The 24,087-nt window shown below is 45.9% G+C and overlaps 1 protein-coding gene across 1 annotated transcript in view; it reads right to left on the reverse strand.

Annotated features, from left to right (window-relative positions):
- LOC122806963 (D-beta-hydroxybutyrate dehydrogenase, mitochondrial-like) overlaps window positions 1–24,087 on the reverse strand; it is a 411,496-nt gene that overhangs the window by 236,317 nt on the left and 151,092 nt on the right. Inside the window, exon 4 of the mRNA XM_044077813.1 lies at window positions 20,314–20,455. Coding sequence (XP_043933748.1) covers window positions 20,314–20,455 — 142 coding nt within the window. The remainder of the gene's footprint in view (window positions 1–20,313; window positions 20,456–24,087) is intronic.

Consider the following 24,087-nt stretch of genomic DNA (forward strand, 5'->3'; position numbering starts at 1 on the left):
TCCAATTTTCTCTGAAAAGTGCCAACCTTCCTCCCAAAGGTGCTGCCAGGCGAGAAGGTTCTGGCAGCCGAAAAGGCAGGTCATTGGGTTTGCTTACGAAAGGACTGACCCCTGCCCTCACCTGAAGACTGTGCAGGGGAACTCCCTGTTCTAGGCCTGAAAGAGCCCTGACCTCTGCCCCTGCCACGTCTAGATCTACCCCTAGACTGGGAATCATAAGAAGGATACGTCCACCCCTTAGAGGGCCAATTTCTACTAAACTTTGGAGGCTGAACCTGCAAAAATTCTTTAACAGTCTGCATAGACTTAGCCTTATCTTCCATTTTCTTTAAAACTGCCTCAACAGGGGAACCAAACAAGACATCAGATTGCAAAGGGGCATCCAAAATCCTAGTTTTAACATGGTCAGATAAATTTTGATCCCGCAGCCAAGCATGCCTGCGAAGAACTGACCCAGTGGCAGCTACCCTAGACGAGGCCTGTACAGCATCAAAACCACATTGCAAAGAGTGCTTACCCACTTGTTCAGAAACATGCACTAAATCTTGTAACTCTTTACAATCAATACCTTCCGCCAGAGCATCAACCTTAGATTTCAACTGAGAAAGGAGATAATTTTGATATTTCAACATGTGAAACTGGCAATTCAAAGCTCTCATGGCTAGAGTGGAAGAAGTATAAACTTTCTTTCCCCATCTATCCAAGGCCCTGGCCTCTTTATCTGCCGGAACCGGATTCTTGACAACAGAAGCCTTAACACCCTTAGGCCCCTGACTAACAGTTTCTGGGTCTGCCCTAGGACTTTTAAAAGATACTTATGAGCTTCAGGCACCCTGTAATACCTATCAGGTTTAACAGGAGCAGGAGGCAAAGAATCAGGATTAAGAGAAGCCTCTGCAAACACATCTTCCACCACATTCAGAACAGGAGGAATAGCCAAAGGCCTATGCTGGGGTAAAAACAAAAATTCCCTAAGCCTCTTCCTGGAATCAGAGAAATCCTGACCTTCCCATTTAAAATGCTCTCTCATGGAGTGAAGGGTCTCTGAAAAAGAAAAATCCTCAGGAGGCGAAGCAGAAGGAGTAGAATCATCCACATCAGAATCAGAATAATGAGCATACTCCTGCAAGTCTTCAGCCGAAGACTCAGACACATCCGAAGCCTGCTCCCAATCCCCCAACACAGGTTCAATCCTAGGCCTCTTATCAGGAGGGGGCATAGAGCCTCTAATTAAAGTAATTAAATCTTCTGCCATTTTGAGCATGTGCTTCTTGGGCACAGCACCTGAAGAACTAGGAGTGACACCCACAGAAGCTAAACTAGACCTGCCTCTAGGAGAAGCCTTGGAAGCAGAAAGAGAGGGCCTAGACCCCTTAGGAAGGGAGGGGAGTACAGTTACCTGAGAAGCCCCTACAGCCTGCCCTGCCTCCTGGGAGGCCACATCCTGTAAAATCAAAGTTTCTCCCTGGGACTCCAGAGAGGCCTCCGTCGGAACCACCGGTTCCACTGACGCCTCTAAAGAACCGGCGTCCGGTTCGGACAACTCCTCTAACCTAGGTTTAACTGCCTTGTCCTTGCGCTTCTTTGAGGAAGCCGGCGTCGGAGCATCCGATGGCATTTTGTAATTGCACCGCTTCCCAAAGACCAACCTGGCACAATCCAACCTCCGCTTTATAGTGCGTTTATTAAACCTAGCACAAAAGCGGCACCCCACAACGTCGTGCTCAGGTCCCAAACAAGGAATACACAAATTATGATAATCCCTATGCGGTATCTGTTTCCCACAAGAAATACAGTTATTCACTTTTTCTGACATCCGGTAAACCACTGAGGCAAGAAAAAAACAAAATATTCCCCAACGGGGTACTTAACCAACTCTGACTTCGGTCTGAAACTCCGAATTCGAAAAATTTCACTACGCCGAACGGCACTTGCAACACTGCTTCTGCATCGGACCATGCGGCAAAAAATACTGAGGATATGACGTCGGTCATGCGCATTTGTACCCTGACGTTCTGATGTCAGTCAAATGCGCCCTGACCGACGTCAGCCTTATACTCTGATATTCGGGCCGACCGAGGGACAGCGGACTACCCAAGTGTTAGGACTGCAGCAATGTGAGATGAAGAACATCTGCTTTGTACAGATGTTTGTGCTGAAAAGGTATTTGAAAAGTGCTGTGTTTAAAATGTATCTACAGTCTGCCCTACAGAAATGTACATGCACTATTGTAACTGTACAAGTTATCTGTTTTAACAGAGAAAACAAAATAAACTATCTAATCTCCTTCCTATCTCCCTCGGGATCCCCCAGGGCTCCATATTAGGCCCACTCCTATTTTCCATTTATATTAATAACCTGCAATCAGCTATTCCACACACCACTTGTATTCAATATGCAGATGACTCTACTATTATCTGCTCGGCCACTTCTCAAACTAAACTGCAGTCTATTACCCAAAAAGCTTTCAACTCTGTAGAACAATGGTTCTCACATCGCTGCCTTCTCTTAAATCCCAAAAAAACTAAACTCTTAATCTTTACACCAACCTGTAAGTCTACCCCTTTACATTTCACTCTTACATCTAACAATGGAACTCTTATCTCTCCTGACCCAACCACTAAACTCTTAGGAATAACAATTGGCAACCACCTTAACTTTGACACTCACATTAACACCACAATAATAAGAAGTTATGTACTCACCATAACATTCCATCTGAGTAGGTAAACTTCATTTATCAGCAACCTATGGGGAATCGGATCCGACTTCGGATCCGAGCCGGCAGTTTTCAACAGCTTAGATCTGAGCTCCAAGCTCCTCCCCCCACCCATAATCCCCTGCCAACCCTGACTGACCTCAGATCAAGTTTGCCCAAAAGAAGATACTGCTTGAAGATAATTACTCTCAGATATAAAATCGGTAACACACCGTGTAAACCTGAGTATGAAAAAACATCAGAAGGTGAGGGGGCAGGAGGGAGGGACGGTTGCTGACAAATGAAGTTTACCTACTCAGATGGAACGTTATGGTGAGTACATAACTTCTTAATCTGAAGTAGTTAACTTCATTTGTGCAGCAACCTATGGGACAGAGTCCTCAGCTACCTGAACCTTGGGCGGCCTTCATGGAAGGATGTTCCGGAGCACTGCAGAGCCAAAGGATGCTCTCCCTCTGGAGATAATGTCCAATTTATAGTGATTGATAAAGGTATGAGATGAGGCCCAAGTGGCTGCTGAGCAAATATCATCCAAAGTGACTCGTGCTCTAAAGGCCGCAGAGGTAGACATAGATCGAGTAGAGTGGGCATGGACTCCCTGAGGTGCGGGCCTGCCAGAACTTTCATATGCTAAAAGGATACACTGTGAAATCCATCTAGACAGCGTGACTTTAGACACAGATTTACCCAAGTTAAATTTAGCAAAGGAGACGAACAACTGGTCAGATTGCCTATGACCAGATGTCCTGTGGATGTAGAAGCGATGTTGTCTATGCACATCCAGTGAGTGTAATTTGTATTCCCCTTTGTTTAGGTAATTAGGAAAAAAGACTGGTAGGTTAATGGACTGATTAATATTCGACTCAGACGCAATCTTGGGGAGAAAGGAGGGATTGGTCCTGAGGTAAACTCTATCCTTGTGAAAAGTCAAGTATGGGGGTTTTACACAGAGGGCTTGTAGTTCAGAGACCCTTCGAGCCGAGGTGATAGCAACAAGAAAGGCCGTTTTCCATGACAAGAATTTAAGATCTACTGAAGCTGCAGGCTCAACGGGAGCTGTCAAGGCCTGAAGCACCAGCATTAAATCCCAAGGAGGGACTACATCCTTCACTGGAGGTCTGAGCAGAAAGGTGCCCTTCAGAAAGGTCTTACACAATTTCTTGGTGATCAAAGGGCCCAGTTCATATCCCACGTGATAATGAGAGATAGCTGCTAGTTGAACCTTGACTGTGGAGGAGCTAGCCCCCTGATGAAACAGCCCTGACAGGAAGTCTAATACAGCGGGCAAAGGAGCTGTGAAAGAATCCAAATTTCGATGTTCCGCCCAAATGGAGAAATGCTTCCATTTGCTACTATAGATCTTTCTAGTAGAAGGCTTGTGCGCTGCTACTAGGATAGCTTTAACAGGGGAAGAGATACCAGGAGTCCTAGCTATGAGTGGAACTGGAGCAGCCAAGCTGTGAGCTTGAGATTGTCCAGGTTTGGGACTGGGAGATCTAGGGGGTGGGATATTAGATCCGGAAGGGGATCCAGAATCCAAGGAGGATTCACCAGATGAGACCAAAGGTAAGGGAACCAGGCTTGACGAGGCCAGAATTGGGCAATGAGGATTATCCTGCTCCCCAACAGACTGGCTTTCTGCAGAAACTTTAGCATCAGAGGAAGAGGAGGGTAAGCATAAAGTAGACCGGGAGGCCAAGTGGGGGGGGGGGTGATGAGAGCAAAGTAGTCGTAGCATTTTGTGTTCGAGGGAGAGGCAAAGAGATCGCAACAGGGTTGACCCCATTCGGCGAAAATCCGATTCGCTACCTCAAGATTCAGAGACCACTCATATGGTAACAGGATGGTGCGACAGTCTGTCCGCTAGGATGTTGGACCGCCCCGGAATGTGCGTTGCTATGAGAAAACGGTTGGTGGAGATCGCCCATTCCCACACCCTCATGGCCTCTCAACAGAGTGGGTAAGACCTGGTTCCTCCTTGTTTGTTGATGTACCAGACAACAGGCATGTTGTCCGTCTGAATCGCAATCGTTCCTACAGGTAGAAGGTCCTGAAGTGCTTGCAACGCCAACAGCACTGCCCTCATCTCTAGGACATTGATATGCAATGAAGTTTCCGTGAGGTCCCACGTGCCTTGGACTGTCCTGCCCGAACAATGTCCCCCCCCACCCGAGGCGGGAGGCGTCCGTGGTCACCGTGGCTAGGGGAGGTGCCATAGAAAAGGGGCGTCCTTCCTGGAGGTCCGGAGATTGGAGCCACCATAAGAGGGCCCTCTTGCAAGCCCTGCTGAGGGGAATGGGATGGCTGAGAGGATATTGAAGAAAGGACCACTGGACTTGGAGGGTCCATTGTAAGACCCTCATGTTCAAATGCGCCATTGGCAATAGAGTGATTGCTGCCGCCATTGAGCCTAGAGCCCTCAGGACCAATTCCACTGGAGGAGCTGGGGATTGTATAATGGCCCGCGCATGTAGCCTCAGGATTCGTAGCCGGTCCGTGATCAAAAAGGCTAGGAGCTTGTTTGTGTTTAATTTGGCCCCTATGAAGTCTATGGTCTGAGAAGGGGCAAGAGACAACTTCTCTATGTTGATAGTGATCCCCAGCCGGGGAGCTAGACGAAGAAAGTAGTTTCTAGCTGCGCAGAGTAGATGCCTTGTCGGGGCGGTCAGGAGCCAGTCGTCCAGGTATGGGAAAACCGGAATTCCCTGGAGCCTCAGGTGGGCCGCTATCACCGCTAACACTTTGGTGAACACCCTGGGGGCTGTGGTGAGACCAAAGGGGAGGACCCTGAATTGGTAATGACTGGCTCCTAGCCGGATGCGGAGGAACCTTCTGGATCGCCTGTCCATCAGAATGTGGTAGTACGCATCCTTGAGGTCTATAGAGCACATTCAGTCATTCTCCTGCAAGAGGGGGAGAATGGATTGAAGGGTGACCATGCGGAATGTCTCTTTGCTTACTGACAGGTTCAGGGGGGAGAGGTGGAGGATTGGTCTTAAGTCCCCTGTCTTTTTTCACACCAAGAAGTACCAGGAGTAAAAACCTGACCCGCACTGGTCTGGGGGGACGTGCTGGATGGCTCTTCTTTCCAGCAACTGTTGGATTTCCATTGCTGCGGCCTCCCTATGATCGAGTGGGACATCGGGGAGGTATCTGGGGCTGCGTGGGTAAAGAGAGAAGGGGATCTGATATCCTCTGGATAGGATGTGAAGCACCCAGCGGTCTGTTGTGATGGACTCCCAAGCTGCTAGGTGCTTCGAGAAACGCCCCCCCGACTACCTCCAGAGTGGAGCAGTCGGGCAACCTCTCAGGGGCGTTGCATGGGTTGGTCCAAGAAAGGTTCTCTGGATCCAAAGTTCTTCGGGCCCCCTCTGCCTCTAGGGCGGCATCCACCCTGCCCTCCTCTGCCGCGGAAGGGCTGGGAGTCCAGAGAGGGACGGGACTGTTGCAACTTCCAGAACCACATCTTCTTCTGTCCCTTTTGGTTCTTGGAGAAGGACCTCTGGGGAGCAGAGAAGTGGACTCCGATGGAAGACAACGTCTTCCCGTCCTTCTCGCTCTGGACCAAAGTATCGCGAACAGTTTTCCCGTAAAGGGCAGAACCATCGAAAGGGGCATTAGCGAAAGATGCCTTGAAGGGTTCCGCGAAATCACAGTGACGGAGCCAGGCCTGATGCCTGATGACGAGGCCCGCTCTGCTGGCTCTAGCGGCTCCTTCTGTGGCATGGGACAGTAGCCGCATAGAGGTGTTTGATATAGATCGGAGAGTGGCCATCCGGGTGGAGTGCAACTGTTTGTCCTCCGCCGACATGGACTCGGGAGGCGATGCAACGTACTCTTTGATAAGGTCCCGCTGCAGTCGAAGAACATGTGCCATGTAGTTCAGCGACCTCACAGAGAAGGTAGCTGAACTAAAAACCCGCTTCCCTAAACGGTCCATCGACCGAGACTCCTTGCACGGGGGGTGGACCGAGGGACTCTACTGAGCTAGTTCCCTCTTGGTGGCCGCCGCCACCAACATGGCATCTACAGGGGGACCCTTACTCCAATGGGACTTGTCGGAGGGGGGGGGGCTAAGAATTTTATCCGGGCTCTTGTGGACTGGCCCCACAGTGTCCAGCTCCTTCCATGCCCTGGTAGTAATCAAATCCTCCCGGGGGGGGTCGGCCGGAGGGGACACCCAAGAGGTAGACGGGCCTGCTTCAAACGCCTCCAGGAACACGGATTCGTCCGAGGTAGGCTTTGGGGCAGACCACCCCCCCTTATCCTGAGCATCTCCATGATGTCACCAAAAGAGACATCTTCGGGGGGTGATCTTGGGGAGCCTTCCCCTTCCTCCAAATCCGTGTCCTCAGTCAAGGACTCGGGGGAGTCCAGGTGCCTCCTCTTGCACTTTCGCTTGTGAGGAACCTCCTCGGGGGGGCTGTCCGAGGAGGTCTCACCAGCAACGTCTTGTTCCAAAGGAACGACCTGGGACGTCAAAGCAGGCTGTCCCTGGGGCTGGGTATGGAAGTCGGGCCCAACAGAGAAGGAGTGCAGGGTGGAGCCGTGGCAAGGGCCGGGGGCCTGGAATCTCTCGAAAGAGCCCCCTCCACCACGTCGAATGCCGAGGGAGAGCTGCTCTCTCTAGGATCCGAAAGCAGACTCTCACTCTGATCCGATGGACGGATTGGGGCTGGTGCCGAAGCGATCAGATCAGAGGGACCAGCATGCTCTGACCTGGACAGAGCTGAAGGCATACTGATACCCCCAGATCTGAAGCTCAGCCCTCGGCTCCAAGAGCTCAGATCTGACGAAAATGGACCCAACAAACTCGAGGGAAGTGTCGGCGCCAAAGCACCCAAGACTATCGGCGCCGACACCCCCCCGGCTCCAAGGCTGCCCGGCTCCGAAGACTCCAAGCCCGGGAAGCGGGACGGAGAAGGAGCTATCGGGGCAAAGAAGGAGGTCGAGCTCCCCCCCGGAGGGGGGGTAGGCAGGAGCACTCCCATCTGCAGTTGGGCCTGGAGGAATCTTCTCATCATCCGGTCCACATCTGCATCTGTGAGGCTTCGGGTCGATCTCGATGAGGCCACCAAGGCGGGACAGGAGTGCCGCCTCGATGACCTCGAGGGAGATCGGGTCTCCTCCTCCTCAGGACCCGGTGAAAAGCAAGGAGACCGGATCCGAGAAGGAGGAGACCCAGAAGTCCTGGAGGGAGAAGACCGCTTAGCCGGGGGGGGGCCCCGAAGCGGAGGCCTCGGCCCGCCACTTGTGGTGCTTTTCCCTCCTTTTCTCTTTCCTAGCCTCCCTCTCCTCTGGGCCTAAGGCGGGAGGTTGAGTCCCAGCCAGGGGGAGGGAAGCAGGAGTGGCAGCCGCCACAGCGGGAGCCACGGAAGGACCAGAGGTAGAAGCCGAATCCAGGGGCAGAAGACCCGCCAGAATCAGCTTTGACCTCCGGTCCTTAAGTGCCCTGGGGTTGAATGCTGCACAAATGGAACAACCAGAAGAGAGGTGCCCAACCCCAAGGCACAGCACGCACCGAGTGTGGCCATCCGCCGGGGACAGCTTATGGCCACACTCGGAGCACTTAGAAAAAACAGGCTTTGGGGCCTCAGACATTTTAACTAAAGAAGGAAAGCCACACATGTTAGGCCCCATACACGCACACACAACCCTAACGGAACCACGAGGGAAGGGGGAGGTTAATTACAAAAAATATAAAGTTAAGCTAGGGAGGATTTTAGTCAAAAAGGGACCTGAAAGCACTCACAACCAAGGAGGGTAGAAAAGAGAAGAAAAGTTAAATTTTTTTCTCACAAGAAACCTCTTAACGCCTGGAACTCAAGATCGAGCTGCTGTTGGTTAAACTGCGGCAAACTAGATCTGAGGTCAGTCAGGGTTGGTAGGGGGAGGAGCTTGGAGCTCAGATCTAAGCTGTTGAAAACAGCCGGCTCGGATCCGAAGTCGGAAACAATTCCCCATAGGTTGCTGCACAAATGAAGCTAACTACTTCAGATAAATAGTTAACAAAAAATTAGGATCCCTTTATAGAATCAAACACTTTCTTACACCACTAGCTAGAACCGCTATAGCCAGAACCCACCTAATCTCCACTCTACTCTATGCATCTCCTATATATACCAATCTTTCAAAAAATAACCTTAACAAACTAGCTATATCTTATAATAATATTGCTAGATTTGCCACAGGTTCTCCATTTAGAACCCATCACTGTTTCAACCTAAAACAACTAGACTGCCTAGAATTTCTTAACCAACTTCAATTACAGCAGCTCACAATAGCCCACAAGACCTTGTTACAACCCAACAGCACACCTATATTTTCTAGCCTCATAACACCTTATAATAATCTCAAGAATCTACGCTCCTCAAACAAACTGTTGATCAAAACTACCAAATCAAACAACTCTGCAGGTGAATCCTTGTTTTCTAACTCCGTTGGGAAACTATGTAACAAACTACCCTCTGAAATCACATCACAGACTTCTCTTTTACTTTTTAAAAGGAATCTAAAACTATATCTCAATAAACACTGGCTATGCTCCTGCACCAACCCTGACTAACTTTTCTCCTGTTACTACTTTTCTTTCTAAACTATACCCTCTATTATCTTTATCTATTATTTTCCCTTCATAGTCTCACCATTTTATATTATTGCACACAAATTTGCATATATGTAACAACGAAGACTATTATAATTTAAAAAAAAATAATTTTGTAATGCTTCCTGTTTTTATAATATATGGCACAACTTTTAGATTAATTGTATAAGTTTTTACTTGGAGCTTTTCTCCCCGGGCCTCTACTGAAAATGGACATGTATCCAGCTAGACTAGCCCGGTCAACAAATGCAAAATAAAATAAAATAAATAAAACTGGAGGGTTAACTTCAATCCAGCAAACTTTAGAAAAATATTTGAAATTAAATCACTTTATAGGCTAGGCCATAAAAAATGAATGCAGGTGGAGACACAGTCTGAACTAAGAAGAACTACCTGCTATTTTGGAAGCATGAAGGAATGCAACCATTTTAGGACTTCCAGCACCTGAAAAGATCGGAGTAAAAGCCCTTGTCTGGGTATTTTTACAGGTAGACACTAAATACTGCCAGCTTCCAGCAGTGGGGGGTTTGCCTACAAACTAGAAGTCAGATGACAAGAAATTATATAATTCTGCAAGCTATCCCACCAGTAATATTTTAGATATTATTTTGAGACGTCTCTTAGTGAGACGGGGCACTCTGCATTCTGTCTTGGACCGGGCAACAAAAAACATTCACCACATCATCTTCCTTGTTCTAAGTTATTGAGGTATATTAACTCTTAGATGCAGTCAGTAATATAGTGAAACTTAGTTTAGATCTTTTTCTTTATTTTGAGCCTGTACTGCAATGTTATTTTAAATATTTCCTGTGGTTTTGAATTCTGATATCACTGAGAATATATACTGAGTATTTACTCGTTCTTTTATTATTTATTATTAAATATATTTAAACCTTTCACTGTGGTTGATCTGTGTAGAGATATTTAAGTTTTGAGAGTATTTGCATATTTATTGGGTGACACTGTGTGGGCCACTCCTACCATTTGTATTAATATTATACAGTAAAATTGGACACCCTTTGTTAAGGGCCCTAAAGTAGCTGATAAAATGTGACTAGTAGCAGTGGTAACTACCTTATAGTCTGGGCAGAAGGGGGTATAGCTAGTAAACCTGTGTCAGCCTTTCCCAGGTGTGTGTGTGTGTGTGTGTGTGTGTGTGTGTGTGTGTGTGTGTGCGTAAATCAAACCTCAAAGAGTGTGTATGCGTGTCAGCTATTGGGCAGGGACACAAAGCACTGGTTGGACAGAGAGGGTGCTGGAGGTCTTAGCTTGGTCAATCAGATGAAATTTCAACTCTATAGCTCTGCCAGTGGGGAGTCTCACTGGGGATCTTGAGAAAGAGTGAGAAACCAACTCCGGACTGAATGTGGTCTCTCTGGCTCTTAAGGGAAACTGTACTTGATTCAGAGAGCTGCATCTGGAAGTACTGTGCGTGTACCTGTACCCCCACAGGTGCCAGTGGTGAGGATTAATTAATTTATTTATTTAACATTTGTTAACTGGGAAAGTCCAACTTGGAACGAGCCAATTTTCAACAGAGACCTGGACAGAAATGCTCCAGACGCATGTCTTTGTAACGTGGTAGGAACACAGCACCCGGAAGAAACCCAAACAAAAGCAGGCAGAACATGCAGACTCCACACAAAAGGCACTCCAGCCAAAATCGAACAAGAGAACTTCTTACTGTGAGGTGACAATGCTACCGCTGCACCACTGCGCAGTCTGATTGAGGCTCCTTGATTACTGGTCCAGTGAGGGTCATCATATATTAATTGGCGGCAGTGGTGGGATCACCACATCACTTACTGGGATTCAGTGGTGTGGATATTGAACTCCTGTAGCCTGTAAACAGTGATCACTAAAGAAGGTATTTGTACTCTCACCACACAGTAGACCTTCAGAGTTTCACATTACAATAATTTTATTTATTTTTTTTGTTAGCTTAGTAAGTCAGGGAGAGCAGGCAAGGATGTCCGCAGAGGATTATGGCAAGCTGACAAGAAGCCAGTTGGCTGAGATGTGCCAAGCCAAAAGACTGGTGTATGCCAACACGACTAAAGCAGAAATGATTGCAGCCTTAGTTACAGCCGCATCACAGATGAGCAACAGGAAGACAATCAGATTGGCCTTCCTCGGAGGACTTAAAAATCCATCTGGAGTTAAAAGAGACTTGAACTGGAGGCCAAATGTTTGGAACTAGAATCAGCAGAGAGACTGCGGTGTTTGGAGGTTGAAGAAAAGGAGAAACAGATGGAGTTAGAATTAGGAGAGAGACAGACGTCTGGAAGCTGTAGAAAATGAGAGGCAGAGGCAACATGAAAAGGAAATGCTGACTCTTCACCAGGGTCATGGAGGTAACAGGGAAGGGAGCAACCGTTCCCCACAAGCAATAAAGGTCAGTAAATTTCTAAAACAATTTACAGAGGGTGATACTTTTTATAGTTTTATTCATATGTTTGAAAAAGTATGTAAACAGTATAATGTTGACCAAGGGCTCTGGGTACGGTTCCTGACCCCCTTATTCCACAGTAAAGCTGTAACTGCTGTTTATAAATTGTCTGATACTGATTGCTTAAATTATAATTCAGTTAAAAATTGTTTGAGTGTTTTAAGTTAACACCTGAAGCTTATGGGAAAACGTTTCATCAGCATAGACGCAAGGCAGAAAGTGTGTGCGATTATACTTCTGACTTAAGTACTTATTTTCATAGGTGAGTGAGTGGGTGTGAGGCCACCAGTTTTGAAAAGCTGGCAGACCTTCTGGATCGGGAACAAGAGCTTTGCCTGAGTACATGAGAATCTGGTTGGCAGATACAGAATGTAACACCACAGATGAGTTGGGAAAAAAAGGAGACCCTATACCTAGCAAGTAGGGCATCACTCTACAGGAAAGGGATACCCAGTGCTGCACATGGGTATAAGAGAACCCATAGTGGGCAGCCTAAACTGCCCCAACAGAGTCCGTCCGTAAAAGGGGAAGCCACTGGTTCAGGTACACAGCCAGAATCAAGGGTTAAATGTTTTTAATGTAACCAGTGGTGCCATGTAGCATATAGATGTCCACAGAGGCAAGGTGTGGAACAAAAGGTAAGGAAGCCAGCAAATGAGAATGACAGAGTGCCCGTGGTAAGTTGTCTGGAAACAATAAGGGTACCAAACTACCACACGAGGTTATATCCTATCTTAGTAGATAGGAAACAGGCCACTGCTAAGAGACACAGCTTCTGACCTAACCATTGTGAAACCTGCAATGGTTAAAGAACACTACTTGCTTGGGCTGTCTACTTTTGGCTAGGGAGGGTGAAAAAGTAAGCAAACAAGTAGGTGTGTTTGAGAATATCTGTGGAGATGTCATGACAGGGAATGAATTTGTTAATACTGTACCTCGTGTGCATGCAGTGAGATGCAGTCAGGCTTGGAAACAGGCATGTGGGTCTGGTAGTCTAGGGGGACCCAAACAGACCGCACACTTGAACCCAGGACTGGTGAGGTGGTTACTTCAGAGACAGAGCTACCCTGTAGCAGTGAGCCTGAAGGTGAGCCACTGCTGCTACAAGGTACTGATGTTCCTTTGGACAGAGCGACTGCAAGGGCAGAGGTGAGAAACAGTACCCAGGCTGACAGTGAGGCACTGCTGTCAAAGGATACCAGACTTTCTGTGGAAATGGAACTGGGAAGGGTTACAAAGAGAGAGTTGAGACAGGCTCAGTTCTCAGACCCTACATTACAAGGCTTGAAAGAGGTAGCTAGGGAGGCACCTGATTCTCAGTGAAAGGGGGAGTCTATAGTGGGACAAAGGGTTACTGTACAGAGAATGGACCCCTGAGGGAGGACTAGAAGGTGAGGTAATACAGCGGTTGGTAGTGCCAATTGCTTACCATCTGGCACTTCTTGCCATAGCCCATGACATTCCCTTTGCAGGTCATATGGGCCTAAAGTGCACCAACAGATGTAGTATGCAGAACTTTTATTAGCCTGGGATTTCCAGGGATGTAACAGGATACTGCAAGACCTGTCAGCAGTGCCAAAAGGTAGGCAAGGCAGGAAACAAGGTCAAAGCTCCTTTGGTGCCTTTGCCTGTGATTGAGGAGCAGTTTCAGGAGGATAGCTATGGATTTTGTGGGGCCTCTGAGTACCCAAAGTTCCACACGGAAGACGTTTATCCTAGCAGCAGTAGATTATGCTACCAGATACACTGAGGTGGTGGCTCTGTCCTCCACTGAGGCAGAAAATGTGGCAAATGGTTTGTTAGAGATTTTCAGCAGAGCAGATTTCCCAAAAGAAATACTGACTGAAAGAGGTGCCATGTCAGACCTGCTGGCTTGTCTGTGGAAGCACTGTGGGATGAAGCACCTGAAGACCACCCCCAGACCAATGGCCTTATGGAGAGGTTAAACTCTACAGTAAAGGTCATGCTAACGGTATTTGCAGACCAGTTTAAGAGGAGTGGGACAAATTTGCTCCATCTGTTTGCCTACAGATAAAAGTGCCCCAGGAATCCACAAGTTTTTCACTCTGAGATGCTGTATCAGCATAGTGTGAGGAGGGCCTCTAGATTCAATTCTCGACGAGTGGGAGGGTGAGTGTTAATCCCACAAGAAGTCTGTTGTGACATATGTTCTAAACCTCAGGACAACACTCAGGCAGCTCATGGGCTTGGCCCAGGAGAACCCGGCAGAAGCCCAACAGCAGAAAAAGGTTTGTTATTACAGGAATGCTTGAGCCAGAGAGTATGCTGTTGGGCAGCAGGTTATGATTCTCACTCCTGTCAGACACAAAAAGCTCCAAGCAGTTTGGGAATAACCCTTCAAAGTGATAACAAAGGTCAGTGATGTTAACCACCTGGTAGAACTGCTAGTCAGGGGAAGAAAATGTACCATATGTTTATGATGAAACCTTACCACGATAGAGGCCCTTGTGCTAAGTATCTGCAGTAGGAGGCAGGAGGAGTCTGAGGGGGATCTATGGCTACAGCAAGTCAGTCAGCAAAATCCCGCATAACTATGGTGGAGCCTAGGGTTGCAGGCAAATGACAGTGCAGCACTGTACTGGGGTCAGCAATAAAGATACAAATTGGATCTCAAGACAGGCTCATCCATCTCAAGCAACATTTCTCAAAGGTCACTTGAAAAACTAGCTTGAGTCTTCAAAACTGAGAAGTGTGACAAAAGGAAATACTGCCAAACACAGATAGCTGGAAGTTTGTAAATAATTATTTGTCATTTGTGAATATCAAACTAATTTATACAGGATGTTTGTGTTACAAATGTATTACAACTGTATGTCATGGTGTATATCAAACTGCTCTGTACAGAAGTCTGGATTGAAAGGCAATGGAAGTACACACCGCTCTAGCTGAATGTCCTTTCACTTTCATATCTGACAGTCTCAGTAAGCCATTTGGACAAAGTAACTTTTGAGACTGCCCGGCCTTTTTTTGTTTCTGAATAGGACACAAACAACTGATCTGATTTTCTGAAATCTTTCGTCCTGTGTAAATAGAAACACAGTTGTCTACGTACATCCAGTTGGTGAACCTTATATTCTGCCTTGTTGCTATAATTAGGAAAAACACAGGCAATCCTATAGATTGGTTTAAATTTGTTTCAGAACAGACCTTTGGTAAGAAGGAGGGATTTGTTCTGAGGGGAAACTCTTATCATTGTGGAAGATCAAATAGGGAGGAAGGATGGATAAGGCCTGCACCTCTGAAACCCTCTTAGCTGAGGTAACTGCTGTTAGAGAGTTTTCCAGGATAAAAATTTTAAAGAACAAGAGGATGCTGGTTCGAAAGGGGGAAGAATCAATGCTGATAATACTAAATTTAGATTCCATGGGGGAGAAGGGTCTCTTACAGGAGGTCTTAACAGAAAAGCACCCCTGAGGAAGGCCTTGCATAACTTGTGGGACATAACATTGGATCCGAGTTCCCCCACATGACAATTGGATTTAGCGGCTAGTTGAACTCGAACTGTGGCTGTCACTGCTCCTTGATTAAAAATTTCTGTCAGGAATTTCAAAATTGCAGGTACAGAGGCTGTAAAAGGATCTATGTATTTTTTGTCTGCCCAACGAGAGAACCTCTTCTATTTGCTTGCGTAAAGTTTCCTAGTTGTCTTTTTGTGCGAGGAGACCAAAATGTAGCATACTGCAGGGGATAATTCTGGAAGCCTGGCTAAGATTGGAAGTGGAGAAACCAAGCTGTCAGCTTGAGGCTCTGAAGGGCAGGATGGAGCATTCCTGACCGATGCGTCAGAAGATCTGGCACTGGGTCCAGGATCCATGGGTCCTCCTAAATGTGGGGCCAAAGGAAAGGGAACCAAATCTGACGAAGCCAGTATGGAGCAATGAGAATGAACTTGCGACTCAACGACTTGGCTTTCTGGATAACTTTTGGAATCAAAGGAAATGGAGGAAAAGCATAAAGAAGCCCTGGGGGCCAAGTGTAGGTGAGTGCATCCCTCGGTGACTCACCTGGAGGGGAAATGAGGGCAAAGTAGTTGCTACAGTTGGCATTGAAGGGAGTGGCAAAAAGGCCACAGTAAGGCTGGCCCCATTTGCGAAAAATTAGATTCGCAATTTCCTGATTCAGGGACCACTCATGAGGCATGAGAATTGCTCTGCTTAGCCTGTCCGCTATGACGTTGGATTTCCCCGGGATGTGTGTTGCCGTCAGAAAAGGTTGAGAAGATATCGTCCACTGCCAAACTCTCTGGGCCTCTCAACATAGGGGATAGGACCTGGTTCCCCCATTTGTTGATGTACCATACCACCAACATATTGTCGGTCTGAATTGCAATAGTCCCCGTGGGATTCTGAAATGCTTGCAACGCCAGACACACCATCCTCACCTCTAGGACACTGATGTGCAAATGGTACTCGTGATCTTTCCAAACCCCTTGGACCGTCTGTCCCAGATAATGTCCCCCAACCCTATCTGGGACGCGTCCATGGTTACTGTAGCGACAGGTTGGGGAAGTACAAATGATCTGCCTATTTTTACCTGAGTGGACTGGATCCACCAAAGCAGGTCCCTCTTGCAGGAGTCTGTAATGAGAATCTCGTGAGACATGGGTAACTCCTGTATGGACCACTGAGCGAAGAGTAGCCACTGTAATATTCGCATGTGAAGTCGTGCCAGGGGAACTAGTGTTATTGTCGCTGCCATAGAGCCTAGGACCTTGAGGCAAATCTTGCCTGTACTTTTTTCTTGTTGAGTAAGATAAGCACTTGACTGCGTAATGTTTGAATCCTTTCTTGAGACAGTTTTGCCAACATGTTTGTGTTTAAATCTGCACACTGTGATGGCAACAAGGCAGATTTTTCTGCATTTACAGTAATGCCTAGTTTTAGTAGCTGCTTGGTGGTGGCAGTTAGGAGCCAGTCGTCTAAGTATGCTAACACCTGGAATCCTTGACATCTCTGATGAGCCGTGACTACTGCCATGCATTTGGTAAACACTCTGGGGGCTGTGGTGAGTCCAAAGGGCAGAGCTCTGAACTGGTAATGACTGGCTCCCAGCCGAAAGCATAGAAATCTTCTGGAGTGCCGAAAGCATAGAAATCTTCTGGAGCGCCTGTCCATCTTTATGTGGTACTACGCGTCCTGAAGATCTAACCAGCACATCCAATGACCTTGTCCCAGAAATGAGAGTATAGACTGCAGTGTTACCATCCGGAACTTTGACTTCTTCACCAACTTGTTTAGTCTGCTGAGATCCAATATGGGTCACCAGTCCCCTGTCTTTTTTGGAACTAAAAAGAACCTTGAGTAAATTCCGGATCCTAGCTGGTCTGTGGGGACTTCTTGGATGATTTTTTTTCTAGCAACATTTGAATTTCTAGTGTTGCTTGATCCCTTTGACTGGGTGGAATGTCTGGGGTAAACTTTGACGGATGAGGTGAACAGTGAAAGGGAATGTTGTAACCCCTGGATATAATGGACTGTACCAATTTGTCTTGAGTCAAATATTTAGGCTTCTGGGAACAGTGATAGCTTCCCCCCCGACTGCTTACAGAGGCAGACAGTTGGGCCTCCTTTCAGGAGTGCTGGAAGGGCCGACCAGAGAATGTCTGTTGCCCTGGTTCTGCCGACCCCCTCTGCCATGTGGACAGCGTCTTCCATTTCCACCTCTGCTCCTGGGGGAAGGGTCACCATGAGCGTCAGATAAGGCTCCTTTGGACTTTCAGAACCACATCTTTCCACTCTTCTGACCTTTAGAATAAGGTCTAGTACGGGTGGAAAAACGGACTCCGAAGGCAGCTAGAGTCTTACCATCTTGTTGGCTCCTGGTGAGAGTCTCTTTCATTTTCGGCCTGAACAAGGACGAGCCATCAAAGGGAGCATCAATGAAGGAAGATCTGAAGGGTTTGGCAAACTTGCAAAGGCGCATCCAGGAATGTCTCTGAAGTGCTACTCCTGTTCCTGCTGCCTTGCTCCATTGGCTGCGTAGGAAATGAGGTGCATGGAGGAGTTAGTGATGGACGTTAAGGTTGCAAGCTGAGAATTAATCTTATCTGATAAATCCTGGGCTGTAGCACCTTGCAGAGTATCTCCCAGCTCTTTTAGGAGATCCCCCTGAAGTCGGGCGAAATGTGACAAATAATTCAGCGACCGCAAGGTAAAGGTCGCTGAGGAGAAAGTACGCTTCCCATACCTGTCCATCGTGCGAGACTCCTTGTTCGGTGGATGGACAGATGCAGAAGTTTCAGCTAACTCCTTCGTTGCGGCCGCAGCCACCACCGTCACATCTACTGGAACTCCCTTAGTTAGATACTATCTGTCCTCTGGGGCCATAATAAATTTATTTGGCCTCCGTGGAATGGAGTCCACTGATTCTGGAGTCCCGCACCTTCCGACTCACTACACCCAGGAGAGGGTCAAAAGGTAGAGATACCCAAGAGGTGGAGGGGCGAGAGCCAAATGTCTCCAGGTATACCGACTCATCTTCAGAAGGGGAAAGGGACTTCCAGCTGCCCCTCTGCTTAAGGATCTCCAGAATGTCTGAAAAAGACACACCCTCAGAGGGCGACCGTGGGACCCTTCTGAATCCTCCAAGTCAGTATCAGAAGTGACAGACTCAGGGGAGTTTACGTGCTTCCTCTTACACTGCTCTTCTGTGGGACCACCTCAGGGGGATGTTCCGGGAAGGTATCGGAAGAGGAGGTTCCACCCATTGGGGTTTCCTGGGACACTGACTCTCTACTCTGGGGGTGATGGAGGGTTGATGAAGAGGTGGACAATGTCCCTTTTGGGGGAAGAGAGGCTGGAGCCAAATGTGGAGCAAACTCGGTGGAGAGCACACTCCGCATCATCTCAAAGGCACCACAATCCTGGATAAAAAGAGACTCCAGTCCCGAGGGGCCGGGAAATCTCTCCGGCACCGAGGAGGGTGGCTCCGAGGCTGATGTGGGAGCCGAAATCACCTGAGCTGAAGCTCCGAGTGGGAGAGCCGGTTCCGACATGGTTCCGACTCGAGACCCCCCCCCCGGAGCCAACCAGGAAGTGTCAACCCCCAGATCCCTCGATGGAAGACAACATCGATGAGATCGGAGCAGACGTTGGAGCAGAGATATCTGGAGTGATTATCTGACGTGATTACTGGCTCCACTGGTTCCAGCACAACGACTTCCATACTCTCTGGCTCTGAACTCGTCCGAGTCGGAGGAGGAATCAACGTTAACTGAGGTAGTTGTCTGCTCCACGATCCGATGGGCTGGACTCAATAGAATTCCTGCTAGGGCCCGGGTCCAGAGGAACCTCTTCATGACCCGCTCCACATCATCGTCTGATAATCTGGAGAATCGAGAGGAATGGCTTGACGATTTGTGGCTACCTGCCACAGACTGTAACAAAGGAGACTGCGGCACCGAATGAACAGGCTCCAAGGATGGTGACCGACTCTTTTTTTAGCTCTGAGGGAGGACCAGAATTGTCAGAAACGATAACTTTCGGATCTGAGTATGCTGCATCTTTGAAACTGCTTAACAGCTCAGATACAGGAGCCAATGAAGCAGCCTTTTTCGACTTAACCAGTTTTGAGGTCTGATTACCTTCTTCAACTTTCAATAAGCCCCTTAAAATGAGCTTATTTTTTCTCTCCTGTAAGACCCTTGCACTGAAGCTATGACAAATGGAGCAAAAGTCTTGGAGATGGACTGGTCCTAGACAGTAGACACAACTTGTATGTCCGTCTGTTATAGACATTTTCTGAGTGCAGGAATCGCACTTTTTAAATCCAGATTGTTTGTGCTCCTTAACAGATTCTTTAGACATGTTTAACTGTGAAAAACTAACACAACAGTAAATTTTAAACAACTATAAAAAAGTAGAAGTAAGACAGAGAGAAGTCTCTAAATTAAATGACAATCTCCTCCAACCCAAGGAGACGCCTCTAATTTAAACGGTGACTCAATCCTCTAACTGAAATGGATTCTTTAACTAGAAAAGGGGAAGAGAGAAAAACAAGATCCAAAAAGACAGCCCCAAAGGAAAATATAGCCAAGAATAATACAATCACACAAAAAGTCCTATACTATAACTGGGAAAGGTAAACTATGATGTGGCAGTAAATTTTAGGAGAAGTTATCCAAAAACAGAGTATAATACTAAATTTTACTAGCCTGAGCTAGCGAACATGATCCCGAAGCTTCAAGTGGCAAACAAGATCCTGGGAATAGCTGCTAAGCACCATGGGATAGGTTATAGCCTCGAGCCAGTAGAAGCTCTTGCGCTTTGGTATGCGGCCGAGTCGGAGCAAAGTTTCGGCTCCGAACCAAACCAGCAAGAATGAAGGCGAGATAGGACAACATAACATCATATGTTTATACTCGACGATTAATAATTCATGACTTTTTTGTTACATTTGTTAAAGTTCTAACTGTGGTCTGATGTGGCTTACACCACCCTTTAACCTGGCAAACAAAATAAATAAAACTGTGCTTAAAACCAAGTTAAACCAGAGATTTTATAAATATAAAAATATGCTTACCTTCCTCAGGTTGTTTTAAATTTTTTTTCACCACTGCTATTGCTTCTTCAACATCTTCGTCTTTTGTGACATCAAGCTGGACAGTTTGCATCTTGTCACTCTTTAAACTGTCCAAATCATTACAACCTTTTCCTCCTTTATCCTGCAAGGGCAACACAAGTCACACCATAACATACGACATCACCGGTGTAGTCGTACTAGGTCACTACACATATGAATTAGAATGTCGGTCATGCAGTAAAAGCCACAGCTCTTTTCCAAGGATCCTAATCATAGCAGTCACACAAATGTGGTTTGTACAGTGCTGTCAATCATAAAGAAAGCAAACACAGAAGAAATGATTTAGTCTGAAATGAAGCATGCAAAAATATGTCCAAAATGATTAATGTGTGCATAAACCAAAAAGGTTTGCCAAACAATATGTGCAATGTACAATGGGGTCTAGAAAATGTTAAAATACATAGGCTGAAATATCAGGGGAAACAATACTTTAAAATAGAAATACAACCTGTACACTTCACGGTGAAGGGGGACCTCTCTTTCTCATCACAATTCTATTTATAAAGTATGTATGTTTTTCCACTGCTCGGTTTACTGGCATCAAAGTATTTGCATACGAATGTTACCAGAGTCTGTCATCTAGTTATATAGAACATTATTATTATCTTCACAATTTATGGTTACTATGAAAAAGACTGTAGTACCACAGCACAATGCAATGAGTTTTTACCATTTATAACTTACTACTGACATATACTCAAGTCAGAAGAGGAAGTACTCAAGTAAATTCTGCCACTAACCACTTCTTTGACCAGTTAGAATGGACTGCAAGAGTAATAGTGCTTTCTTCAAAATTATTTGCCAAATAATAGCAGAGGGCCTAGTTTTCAAAGCAGGGGTGGGATTCATGAACATGTCAACACAATTCATAGATAATGGAGTATTAGGTCCTAATAGGAGATATGTCAGTGGTGCACAACATGCTTTGTGGTGGTGCCCAGGATATATGCAAATGAGCACCTCACTTTGGATAGCAGTGGAAAAAAAATTCTGAGAGCATGACATTGGGTATCAAGGCTGCCAGCTGACATCAAGGTTATGGGTACGCCCCATAACATGGGATCTATGCATAACACTCGAGCTAATGAACTGACCAGATATGCTATGCCAGCATTAGGATTAGTCAGCACTCTGAACTTTCCTAGGCGGATTGCCTCTCATCTACTATTACAAAATATCTTGCTTCTTCATGCCTCTGCAGTTGCTTCCTGCTACTTGTGTGTCAAATGATTCCAAGCTGCTTTTAACACTTCGGAAATAACTTCATTTGGTGAGAAGTTTCTAATTTTCCTTTGCCTCATGAATTTAGTAATCTGACTTATTTGCTTGGAGACGACTCTTCAGAGCTCTTCTGATCTTTGGATTACCAAGTGAATTTGGTGGGTTAAGCTTCCCTCTGCTCTTCTACAAAAAGTGTGCCTACAGCAAGCAAATACCATCAACTGGAGAGCACTATTCTTTATCACTAGATAGGTGATAGATCCTCAGAATGCTGACCCTAAACGATCACCACCATCCATCCTGTCATAGTGGCTAGATTCTGAGAAAAGCAAAAAGTGGGTGTTACATTTTCCTCCCTTTCCCTTTTCTCAAAGTTTCTGCCATTATAGAGCATATATTATAGTATATTATATTACATTTCATATACATCATATCTATACACACACACACATGTACACACACACATACATATATATATATATATATATGTGTGTGTGTGTGTACATATGTATATATATATATATATATATATATATATATATATATATATATATATATATATATGGATCTACCTGACTACATCGACAGTTCAAAACACCGACAACGACTTCACCGACACCACATAATCGACAGTTCACAAACACGACACCTCATACACTCGACACATCATAACAACAAACAAAACAAATCCCCTGTCCAAAACCCACACACACAACACAAGCACACCAAAATCCTTACAAACCAACACTAACCCTTACATACACAACTATCTACAACCCTAACTAACCCAAAATATATCACTACTGCACCCTTACCTAACTAACCTAACTCACTTATCCCACCTATCCCTACAGACCGTCAACATCGCACACTTACCTTCCTAATTCACTTATCCCACCCCTATCCCTACAGACCATCAACTCCTTTCCCAATCTCACTGTTCTCCGCGTCGGTGTTTTCCTCAGTCGGTCTTCTGACTTGTCGATCTTCTGAGTCATTGTCGGTGTTATGCACTGTCGATGTAGCCAGGTAGCGTATGTATGTTGAGGGACTTACCTGCAAAACTTGTATTTTGTTTTGCAGCCTTGGAAGAGACACTTTTGACTTGTGATTTCTAAGGTAGAATCACTCTTTAGACTTGCGACTTCCCAAGGTTTTTCATGTTTTTAAAATAAAATCATGTCAATTAAATGTTGCATGATTATTCATAATGGACTCCTTCAGCTGACTACCATACAAGCAATCTTAGTTAATTGCAGAGTACAACACTAAATGTTTTATCTTCCTTTAATTTAAGACTACTACTAGCCCCCCAGTGCAGGAAACATCTTGTAGTGTCTCTCATACCCCAAAATCTCCCCAGGCTAGAAAGGGAGTTTCTGGGATTCAAAAATAACAGTTCTACTTCCTTGTCTTCTTCTTCCAAGTGCAGGTTTCCGCAGAAATTTGAATCCTCAGAAAAGTTATGTTCCAGACCACGCAAAAATGAAAAGTTAAGACAAGGACAAAACCAAGCATAAAAATTAAAAAAAATGGCAGCACCACACTTCATTGTGTTCATTGTCTGATGCTTAAACAACATTAAGCAGTACACATAAAACGTAGCTCACCACAATCAGTTACAGAGCTCATCACCATGGCTGCAGAGGCCTCCTCTGTTTCAGAACTATCAGCCTTTCACCTTCCCAGCGGTTCCCGATTCTTAGTCTCTTCTTCCCACGAGTTAATCCTTCCTTTAATTTAAAGCAGCTTAGATCTCTATCAAGGGCCCATAAACATATCTCCTGGGCTGAATATATTTACAAAGTATTAAAACTTTTAAGCCCCAACAACCCATCTTAACTTTTCTTTGCTATGAACTACTTAACTTGTACCATTGTTTCTACCATGTTTACTTCTTGTAAATCACCAAGAGAAGACTGAAAACAGAATGTCAACAACATTTTTCTTTGGGAGCTTTGCCTCTTGTCTTGACAGCATCTTGAGTTAAATCTAGTCCCCATTTTAGTCTCAAAAAATGTATCTATAACACACAACTCTGACAGGACACAGCTGTCACAGCTAAAGCTTAAACATTTAAATTTTCAAACTGATCTTGTTACGTGGTGATATGCTAATTGTCTGCTAACTGACATCAGTATGCAAATGTCAATGTTTTTTTTTTCCAATCACAAAGTAATTGCATTTCCTTTAATTGGATAACTAAAATATAATAAAAAAGGAGTAACAGACAAGTCTTTCTCCCTCAGATTGCTGCCTGTAGTCACTATGTACACTACTCTGGCATTCCTTTAACTCTTCCAGTATTTCCGATTGGTATTTGTTGCAGCATCGGATACATTTTTTGGCCCACAGCAGCAAGCCATCTATGTCAGCTGTAGTCACATTCAACTGGGCAAAGGAATGACATGAAACAACACCATAGGTTCATAAATTAGTACTAAGCTAACTGCCCTTGTGGGCCATTTTAAGCCTAGCCAGTTACCCTATGTG

The sequence above is a fragment of the Protopterus annectens genome, chromosome 7.part0 (genome assembly GCF_019279795.1).
Source record: "Protopterus annectens isolate FY-2018-M chromosome 7.part0, PAN1.0, whole genome shotgun sequence".
Classification (NCBI taxonomy): domain Eukaryota; kingdom Metazoa; phylum Chordata; order Ceratodontiformes; family Protopteridae; genus Protopterus; species Protopterus annectens.